This window comes from Leptopilina boulardi, unplaced genomic scaffold (assembly GCF_019393585.1).
Source record: "Leptopilina boulardi isolate dan_hultmark-lab unplaced genomic scaffold, ZJU_Lbou_2.1 LbouV2_273, whole genome shotgun sequence".
Taxonomy (NCBI): Eukaryota; Metazoa; Arthropoda; class Insecta; order Hymenoptera; family Figitidae; genus Leptopilina; species Leptopilina boulardi.
Window position 1 is genome coordinate 3,080,480 of NW_026137833.1, and position 11,416 is coordinate 3,091,895.

The 11,416-nt window shown below is 23.3% G+C and overlaps 2 protein-coding genes across 2 annotated transcripts; both read left to right on the forward strand.

The window, feature by feature from the left end:
• Nucleotides 1-693: 693 nt before the first annotated feature.
• LOC127281587 (uncharacterized) lies at nt 694-5,145 on the forward strand. Its single transcript, XM_051305356.1, has 5 exons — nt 694-975; nt 1,984-2,125; nt 3,444-3,822; nt 3,956-4,240; nt 4,357-5,145. The coding sequence occupies exons 1-5, from the start codon at nt 910-912 to the stop codon at nt 5,027-5,029; spliced, it is 1,545 nt and encodes a 514-aa protein (XP_051161313.1). The 5' UTR covers nt 694-909; the 3' UTR covers nt 5,030-5,145.
• A 695-nt stretch (nt 5,146-5,840) lies between these two features.
• Nucleotides 5,841-8,856, forward strand: LOC127281598 (uncharacterized). The gene is made up of 2 exons (XM_051305375.1): nt 5,841-5,992; nt 7,554-8,856. The coding sequence occupies exon 2, from the start codon at nt 7,557-7,559 to the stop codon at nt 8,397-8,399; it is 843 nt and encodes a 280-aa protein (XP_051161332.1). The 5' UTR covers nt 5,841-5,992; nt 7,554-7,556; the 3' UTR covers nt 8,400-8,856.
• The last annotated feature ends 2,560 nt before the right edge of the window (nt 8,857-11,416 follow it).

Below are 11,416 nucleotides of genomic sequence, written 5' to 3' on the forward strand. Positions count from 1 at the left end.
TGAAAATTTGATATCGGATTCGTAATCAACGAACCCCGAAAACTTTCGAGTAACAATTTAGAAGCTATATAGTTCTTTCTACTTAATTATTGTTTTTCTTCACTGAGAAAAAACATTTTTTTGACAAATTTTTCTTTGATTCAAAGAAAATTTATTTGTTTCAAACAAATTATGTTTGATTAAAAAAAAATTATCTTCGTTGTAAAGAAATTTGTTATTTAATTCAAATAAATGTTTCTTTGACCCTATATCAATGTTAGAATTTCTTCGATTCAATGCTTAAATTTCTTTCATTCAAAGAAAATTTTATTTTGAATCAAAGAAACTGGTTTCTTTAAATCAAAGAAACTGGTTTCTTTAAATCAAAGAAATCTTTTCTCTGGGTGTTTAATAAATTTTCTTAATACACATTCAATTTTTTATCATTTGGTTTTTATTATTAGTTTTTTTTCATTTTTTAGCCATTTCTTGTTTTCCTATAATAAACTATAATTTTTGTTTTTTTTTTTTTTAATTTTTTTTTTTGCTATTAGTTTTTTTTTCATTCATTTTTCAATTTTAAATTTGTTTCAATTAAAATATTCGGGGATTTCCCTTGATTTATTCGCGCCACATGGAGTATTTCATATAAAGCGCATGCGCGTATTTTAAAGAAAACATTGTGAATATGACTTAATACATTTACATCACGATGACATAACCTCACATTTTTTCACGTGGTTGTTGTCAAAATTGTGTTAGTATACACGATTTAAAGAGCTTGTGTAAAATTTTTATATTTCTTTCGAAAATATATAATAAATTTTTATTGTGAATGCACAGAATTATAGTTATTGAAAATAAGTGATATTTATCTTGTACGTAATATTGATTTAAACGAAATCAAGTGAAAATTTAATTGTTGTAAACATGGGGAAGTTAAATGTCACGATGTTAAGGTATTTAAATAAAGATGACTTTCGAGTATTAACAGCGGTAAGTTTATATTTAAATCATTTAATTATGAAAAAAAATTGAATATTTCTTTATGTAAATATTAAAATATTTGTATTTAATTAGAAACGATAGAATATATACATGCGCGCATATGCCAATTTTGAGGTTATTTAAAACTTTTTAACAATTTAAACAATTGTATAAATAATTGAATAATAATATTATTAACTGCGAGAATGTGGAATAAATTACCAAACAATGTTAGAGAATCTTCATCCCAATATACATTTAAAAGATTATTTTTTGATTTTCTACTTGAAACCAATGATGGGTTTTTCAATATTACATATTGGTAAAGTTTGTTAAATTGAATTGTTTTTGCTATAATTTCTATTTCTTTTTTTTCCCTATTTCAATTGAGGCTTTATTAATAACTAGGAGCTTGATTTCAATAAATAAATAATATTGTATTAAACTTGTAAGGAACAATTTATCTTTTCTTTAAAATTTCAACATTAAGCTAATCTTTTTTATTGTTATTTTAATACAAAAATTATTGCTTGTGAACTTTAAAAAATCATAAAAATAAGAATATTAACTAATTTTGTTAATGCAAATAAAAAAAATTGCAGTAAAATAACCAAAATTGCAATAAGATAAGAAAAATTATAATTAGTTTGTCTATAAATTATTTATTTTATTACTATATATTGTTAGTTCATTAATTGAGAATATTTTAAATTTAAAAAATCATTATAATAGTAATAAAATTTACTATTTTTTTTAAATAGAAATAAAATAACCAAAATTAGAAAAAGATAAGAAAAAATGTGATGAATTTGTTTATATAAATTAATTATACCTATCATTACCATATTTGTTATTTCATTAATTAAGAATATTTTTAATTTAAAAACAACTTTATAAAAATAACAAAATTAACTAATTTTTTAAAAGAAATTTAAAAAAAAATTGCATTAAGTAATATTTACTATAATAAGTATATTATAAGTATAACTACAATGAATTTTTAATGATTTAATGTAGATTGAAATGGGAATGAAGAATCACGAATTAGTGCCAGCTTCTCTTGCTGCACAAATTGCAAACTTACGCCATGGCGGTGTACACAAACTTTTGCAGGAACTTTGCAAACATCGTTTATTGAGTTACGAGCGAGGAAAACACTGTAAGTGTTAAATAATTTATTTGATTTATTAAAAAAAAAATTAAATAAACAACCCATTCCCTAATTTGTAATTTGTCACAAAATAAAATTAAATTCACAATTGTGAATTAAAATAATAAAAATACTAATAGAATTTTCAAATTACTTCTTAAATTAAAAAAAATTAATTGAATTAGGGTCAGTTGGGGTAAATGGGGACAAAATCGCTATTTTTCACAAATTACGTAAGTTTCTTCCTTTAAAAGGTAATATTTGCGGATTTATTTTTTTATGCAGCAGAAAAAAATTTAGATAAGCTTTAAACGAATGAAATTGACTGTTCTCATTTACCACAAAATTTAGAAAATTTCATAAAATTTGGGGTAAATGGGGACAGTATAGTTTCTAAGAAAGTTTTAAAAAAAAAGTTTCCTTAAGTATATTACTGTATTAAGGGATGAAAAAACTTGAAAGAAATTTGTAATAGATATATAATAGTTAAACCAATTGAAATTTTTTTATTTTTTTTTATTTCAGTATTTTGTCTCGCATTTGAAAAAAACAAACTTAAAAATCATACCAAATTTTTTTCTTATTCCTTATGTCTCCCATAACAGAAATTCACTTGAATTTTTGATTTTTGTTAATTTGGTTAATAATGACAAGCTGTCCCCATTTACCCCAAATATTTGAAAACTCAGGGTAAATGGAGACAGCTTGTCATTATTAACCAAATTGACAAAAATCAAAAATTCAAGTGAATTTCTGTTATAGGAGTCATAAGGAATAAGAAAAAAATTTGGTATGATTTTTAAGTTTGTTTTTTTTCAAATGCGAGACAAAATACTGAAACAGTTTGACTTTGATTTTCAAGTTTTTATGCATTGAGCGATAACTATTTTTATCTTGCAGCCAATTGTCAAGATAAAAGCTTGGCAATACTCAAAACCTCTTGCAGGTGATCTGATGTTAAAATATTGACGTTGAACTTAATTTTAAAACTGTAAATTAAGCTCCAAAACCTCTTGTCCCCATTTACCCCAACTGACCCTATTCTGAATTTTTCTTCGTTTTAATTCATACAATTTCTTATGTATAGTACTTTGTACGAATAGGTTCTACCCGTATACTTTCAATAAATGAATAAATAAATTATTCAATTACCCTTATTAGGACTTTTTATAATTATTATAATAAAAAACAGTTGTAAAAAAGCAAATATAAAATTAAAATATTTATTGAATAATTTATTATATTCTAATCACAAATAATTGTTTATTTTCTGCTGTAATGTTTTTTTTTTTTAATCACATTGAGAGAGAGATTTTTTTTTTCACAGATGATGGATATCGTTTGACAAACGCTGGTTATGATTATTTGGCATTAAAAGTTCTTACTGCGCGTGGTGTTGTTGCATCATTTGGCAGTCAAATTGGTGTTGGAAAGGAATCGAATATTTACGTTGTTGCCGATGACGATGGGAATCCATTGGTTTTAAAATTACATCGTCTTGGTAGAACGTGTTTCAGAAATATTAAAGGTAAACGTGATTATTTTCAACATAGACGATCGTCGTCGTGGCTTTATCTTTCACGAATATCGGCAACTCGAGAATTTGCTTATATGAAAGCACTGGAGGATAGAGATTTTCCCGTTGCTAAACCAATTGATTTTAATAGGCATTGCGTTATTATGGAATTAGTCGATGGTGGACCATTGTGAGTAATTTTTTTTTTGAAATTATATATATATATATAATAATTTATCAATTAATTCAATTTATTGTTTTTATATAACAAATTGATTAATGAACTTTGGGAAAATATTTTTTTATTTATTAATTCATTGCAGATGTAATGTACATGAAGTAGAAGATGTTGAAGCTTTATACGATGATTTAATGAACTTAATTGTGAGATTAGGAAATTATGGTGTGATACATGGAGATTTTAATGAGTTTAACATTATGATTACAAATGATGGAAAACCGATTGTTATTGATTTTCCTCAAATGGTGTCCACCGAGCATATTAATGCCGAACTCTATTTTGATCGTGATGTAAATTGTATAAGAGATTTTTTCAAAAGACGATTTGGCTACGAAAGCGAAATGTTTCCCACTTTTAATGATCTCACGTAAGTGTTTTACGAATTACATCTACATGTTGAAAAAAATGTTTAATTAATTAAAGTTAATTTAAAGTTTTAACCAACTGTAACGTTGAAAAATTTTTAAAAAACTTATTTTACAGTCGAGAAGATTGCATGGACGTGGAAATAAAAGCAAGTGGCCTTACGAGGCAAATGGAGAAGGATTTGCTTGTTGAAATGGGAATGGATAATGAAAAGTCCGTTAACAGTGATGATGATAATGATGATAATGAAGAGGAAAATAAAAACGATGATGATGATGATAAAGATGAAAAATTCGAAGACGCAGTATCAAACCAAGATACTGATGATATCGATCAACTGAGATTGGAAGTCGATAAATTATGTGAAGCAGGTTTTGCCACTAATTCTCAAAATAAAACCGATTCCACTTTAAAAGCAAATTGTTTTGAAACTAGCGAGAAGCAATTTTCTGAACTTTCAATTGAATCGAAAAAGAATGATGATATCGAAAATAATTCTAGTTCCGATGAGACGGACGATGTTCCTGAATTGGTGTCAGGAAATAAAATGATTCATCCTGATGAGGATGGTGATTTCAGTGAAAATAAAAGTGTAAGAAGTTACACATCAACATCGACAATTGATCCAAGTGTAATTAAAAGAAGAACAAAAGCTGCTTTAGAGAGAAAAAGTAAAAAAGGTTCTTGTCGAAGAGTATTGGTGAAAGGTGAAGCGAGTGCAACATCGAGAAGTCGACGAGAAAGCAGAGACACTATCAAACAGTCCACAGGAATTTGGGGCTGGGAATAAGTTATTTCTTCTATTTTTTTTTTTTTATTTCGTTTTGTTTTTTCTTTATTTTAGATTACGGGGAATATGTTATTATTAATTATTATTAATAAAAGAACGTTTTTTTTGAAAATAAATATTTTTTAATAATTAAATACACACCACCGTGGTAAGTAGAAAGAAATGGAAGAAGAGGCAGAGTACATTAAGCTTTCCGAGTGTGTTTAGTTGCAACAATGGAATTCTATTTTTTATTTCCAGAGAAATTTCTCTTTCGAAACAACTCAGTGCAAAAGTAATTTGATTTAATTAAATAGAAGAAATAATTATTTAAAAATTGTCTTATATTGTCAATTGTTTACTAGGGGTGTAATTTTCAAATGAAATGCCCTATATTTAAATAAAAAAAAATTAACAAATAAATTGTTAAAAATTTAAATAAATTACAAATTCATATATAGAAATTTATATATAAAAAATTTTAATTAAAAAATAAAATTAAAAAATTCTTAGTGGAATATTATTTACCTATAGAATATTTAAATTTTTAGTTTACTTTGAAATTTTTTTCTTTAATTAATTAGAATTACTTTAATTTAGTCAATTTAAAAAAAGTTTAAATATTTTTTTGATTATATTCAATAATTTTATTGACTATAGGGGTAATTTACCTCGTGTAGTCAAAGAGTAAATTCTTGTAATAACTAATATGCAATATCCGAAATATTGTTTTTCAATTCGTAATTAATTTGTAGTAATGAGTATTACCTCGTAATACCGTGTAATAATGCAATTATTAGTATAATAAGTCGAAAAAAAATTTTATATAATCAAAACAAAAGCTAAAAATCGAAAACCATTTCAAAAAAGCGCGGGAATCATGTAGGGTTGATGCTGTAGTAATTTCGCTACAGTTTTCAATCATACGTGCTTCTATAATAGTGGTAAACAATTTTATGAACAATTATTTCTTTATTACATACGGTAATTATAATTAATAATGCTAACTTGTTAATTTGAATTTAACTTTATTAGATCAACATTTTTTTAGTATATCTTTATTTTTTGTAGGTTAATTTACAAAGAGGTTTTGTTTTATGATGATATTGACATCAATATAAAATATTATTAATTAATAAAAACAGAATCTTCATACAAAATATAAATTATTGCTATAAATATACATTGCCTTTAAATAAATTTTTGTAATATATAATATTTTTCATTGAAATAAATGTTAATTTTCAAAAAACTAACCTCTTATTACGTATTTTTGTATATGTATATACGCATTTGTCAACAGTCATTTTGGTGTCAAATTAAATAAAAACAATAACAGTATCTTCCTGATACTGCAATTATTCTTTCTGATGAATGTTTTCACAAAAAGAACATTGATTTGGTCAAAAAAAAATTTAAGATTAAACAATTATCCAGATGAATTTATCAAAAAAAAAAACACGTCACTAAAAGAATTTTAGAAATTAAGAAAAAAAACTCATCAAAGAAAAAATAATAATGGCAATAATAATAATAATAATAATGATGACAATAACAATAAAGAAAAAAAATGTAGTATTTCCGTATTATGGTGAAATATTAGAAAACATAAAAAGATTACTTAAGAAATTCAATATTAAAACTATTTTTAATGTAAACTCAAAACTTGATTATTTTATTAAACTTGGTAAAGATAAACTTGAGGGACTAAATCAGTGTGATTGTGTTTATAAATTTGAGTGTAGTTGTAGTAAAACATATGTGGGTCAAACTAAAAGACCTTTAAAATATTCGTAGATTAGAATATATGAATAATATTAAATTAAATAAAAAATATCATAATGTTATTATAGTGATCATTTGACGAGTTGCAAAAATGTCTTCTTTTCACATTTTATAAAGTGGCATAAATTTGAGATTTTGCATGTTGAGCCAAATCTAAATAAACGATTATTTGATGAATTTTTTTTGTTTTTTTTTTTATTAAAAAAGAAGGATATTATAGTTTAAATAAAATGACAGATTTTGAAAATTTTTGATAAGTCGTATGAAATTTAAAATTTTATTTCTAACAATTTGAAATGATAAATTGCTCATTATCGTTATTCTCTATTTCTCGTATAATTGTTTTTGTTTTGTTGGATTTGCAAATTTATTGTAAGAAGTCGATAGTGTTTTGGAGTTCGCAGTTTCAAAATTTACGTTGCAAACAGCACACATATTTTATTTTACTTCTTATTGATTTTATTTTAATATGTTTTATTAATTATTGTTACTATTTATTTAATTATTTATAATTTTAATTATAAATATTTGATTATTAAAATTTTTAAAATTAATAATTTATTCTATTTAATAAATTTTATAGTAAATTTAATTTAAATTTTAAATTCAAACTCAATGTTTTTCGAACGTTAAGGTTGTTTTTATTTAATTTAACACCAAAATGACTGTTTAACTCTGACTTGACAAATGCAAACCATGATATTAGCATTTATTATTAAATTAAAATTTCTTTAATTTTTATAAATTTTATTATCTACAGGCAATGGATAATATATGGAATATTTTGGAGGAGGAAGCTATTTTTGTTCCTCAAGATTTAAAACTTATTTTAAAAGCAACAAAGTATGATAGTTTTTTTGCTCTTGAACGATTTACTCAATCTGATCAGAAGAAAATTGAAAAATTCATGCAAACCACATTACATGAAATAATCAAAGAAGATGAACGTGAAAAATATTATGGAATTTTTAAAAATCATCCGGAAAAATTTATATTTGTCGGTGGTCTTGAACAATCAATATTGGAAATAATTAATGTTGTGAAGAAAATTGCTATAAAAAATAAAAAAGCTAAAAATCTTGTTTCTGTTAGTGCCTCGGGTTCATCTACAACAACAGAAAATAATATAATTAATTTAAATACTGTATTAGAGAGGAATGTAAATAAATACATTCAAGAAAATTTTCCAGATCAAGTATTACCTCAAATTTCAGCCACTGTTATAGAAGATGGTCTTGGTTCTCATGTGGCTATTTTACAATGTCCATTTCCAAAGTGTGAAAAATTAACAAAAATCTCAAGAAATGGAACTAGATGGAATACATCAAATTTTTATAAGCATTTTAGTGTACATTCTGTGAAACAAGATGCTAATAAAAGTTTAACTATCACTGGTATTGATACAATGTTCATTAATAAGGTACAAGAAAAAAGAAATAATGAAGAGGAAGTGGATATAAAACCTAATTTTAAACGAAAAAAAGATTCAGACACATGTGATTCTTATTCAGATGATGATGATCAAATTAAAAGCGAGGAATTGAAAAGAATTGAAAATTTTAATTCTTTTGAATGGGTGACTTTTAAGAATGAATCAATTCCCTGATGAAGTGAGAAAACAAAAATCTATTTTTCTGAATTATTGACAAAAATTAAGTATTAAAAGGAGTGGAAATGTAAAATAAATTGGTAGTAATTTCTATTTCCTAGAATTGATTTATTGATAATATTTTGAAAAACTGATTGAAATGAGTAAGAAAAGTGAAACAAATGAGTAGCAAATGTTTTGGAGAGATAAAAGGGGGAATGGATGAGGAAAAAGGAGAATTAGGTGGATTTTGAATGAGAATATTTAGGGCAAGATGTGGATGAATGATTTAGAAATAATAAGGAAAGAAAGAATGATTTGTGTAATGTAATAAAAGTGATGGTTAATGGATGCGAAGTCAGAATGGGCAAAATGAATTGGAAACGGATTGTAAAGTTAATTTAAGTTAAATTAAATTTGTAAATTAAGATTTCAAGATTTTAATAAATATTAAATTTTTATTATTTATTTTAAATCTTGTATAATTATTTACATAAAAAAAAAGAAAGAAAAAATAGTTTAAGATCACTGATTTAGAAAATTTTGATAAATCTTATGAAATGATTTTAAATTTTTCCTCTAGTTAATTAATATGTATTTAGTTCTTCTTTATTTCAATTATTTAACAAATTTTTTAACTAAAATTCTTAACTAAATTAATTATTTTTAATAATTTTAATGAAATTCTTTACAAATTCGATTATCTTAAACTATTTTTCAATTTAAAAATTTAGGAAATTCAATAATTGTTTAAAATTTAAAAACAAAATTAGCAAATAAAAATAGCAATAATTTAGCTTTCTCATGGAGGAAGTACTTTTTTAAATTTAACTAACTAAATTTGAATTAATAATTAAAATAAATTATTAATTATTAATAAGTAATTAAATAATTATATTGACGTATTGTGAAACATGGTTATCTTAAAAATATTTAATGTGCGAGTAAAAATTAAAATGTATATATATATATATATATTATATTTAATATTAATATATTAATTTAAATAAAATAATAATTAATAATCAACTATTTAAAAATACTTCGAGAAAGAAATATATTGAACGATAGCTACAGTTGTCATTTAAATAAAACTTGTTTTTACCGTTAATTTAAATGCAAATTCTGTTACATGGAAATTAATTTATACAACATTTCTTGCGTATAAAAATTATGTTCAACATAAATTCTATTAAATATTTTGAATAATAAAAATAAAACAAAATAGAAATTTGATTTTAAAAAATTCTGAATTTATACCGCGGAAATTCGAAATTAGTTTTGTATTTAATTAATTATAGACCGAATCCATGTGAAATCATGCAGGCAGTCCGATGATATATTGCGAATTAATTTCAGAATGAAGTACGTTATTCTACTTGAAAAATAAAGAACTACATGTTTTTTATATTTTGATTCGATTTTGTGTGTAGTTTTTACGACTTTTTAAAGAATTTTTCAAGAAAATTAATTCTTTGCATTTTTCGCTTAAAAAAAGCATAACTTTCGTAATCTTTAACCTTTTTTGTTGTTCCTGGGCTTATTTTTTTCATTTTTTTTACTCTTTTAAAAAAAATTGCTCCGAATGAAAAATATTAAAGAACAAGGATAAAAATGGAATTTTTCGAAAAAACAAAAAAAAATTTTTTCTCAAAAATGCCACCTTTTTTTCGCCCCAAATTTTCAGGATTTATTGGTACACATATATACTACATACCATAAAAATTTCACTTGGTATTTTTTTGTTTCTTAGGAGAAAAAAAATATTTTCATTTTTTTGATTAAAAACTCTAAAAATCATCAAATTTAAAAGGTTTCTAACTGCTCCTTGATTCATTTTTTTACTTTTTAACATTATTTTCGAAAATTGCGCAAAAAATAAAGAATGTTAATAATTTGCAAGAAAAATAACTTTGTTTTAGAAAAAAACGAAAGAAAAGATTTCAAAAAATTTTTTTTTTCAAAATTTTTTTTTAGATTTTTTATGTATTGATCAATTCTAAAAGCAATATTTAGAAACAAAACAATTTCAACAATCCAATCAATCGATCGAATTATTTTCGAAAATTGCGTAAAAAATAAAGAATGTTAATAATTTTTAAAAATATCTAATTTTTTTAGAGAAAAAAAAACTAAACAAATAGGTTTCAAAAATATTTTTTTTATACGTACATTTTTTGTTTGTCAAATCGTTTTAAAAGAAAATATAAAAAGTAGTTTTATAGAACCCGAAAAAATAACAAACAAAAAATGTACGTATAAAAAAAATATTTTTGAAACCTATTTGTTTAGTTTTTTTTTCTCTAAAAAAATTAGATATTTTTAAAAATTATTAACATTCTTTATTTTTTACGCAATTTTCGAAAATAATTCGATCGATTGATTGGATTGTTTTGTTTCTAAATATTGCTTTTAGAATTGATCAATACATAAAAAATCTAAAAAAAAATTTTGAAAAAAAAAATTTTTTGAAATCTTTTCTTTCGTTTTTTTCTAAAACAAAGTTATTTTTCTTGCAAATTATTAACATTCTTTATTTTTTGCGCAATTTTCGAAAATAATGTTAAAAAGTAAAAAAATGAATCAAGGAGCAGTTAGAAACCTTTTAAATTTGATGATTTTTAGAGTTTTTAATCAAAAAAATGAAAATATTTTTTTTCTCCTAAGAAACAAAAAAATACCAAGTGAAATTTTTATGGTATGTAGTATATATGTGTACCAATAAATCCTGAAAATTTGGGGCGAAAAAAAGGTGGCATTTTTGAGAAAAATTTTTTTTTTGTTTTTTCGAAAAATTCCATTTTTATCCTTGTTCTTTAATATTTTTCATTCGGAGCAATTTTTTTTAAAAGAGTAAAAAAAATGAAAAAAATAAGCCCAGGAACAACAAAAAAGGTTAAAGATTACGAAAGTTATGCTTTTTTTAAGCGAAAAATGCAAAGAATTAATTTTCTTGAAAAATTCTTTAAAAAGTCGTAAAAACTACACACAAAATCGAATCAAAATATAAAAAACATGTAGTTCTTTATTTTTCA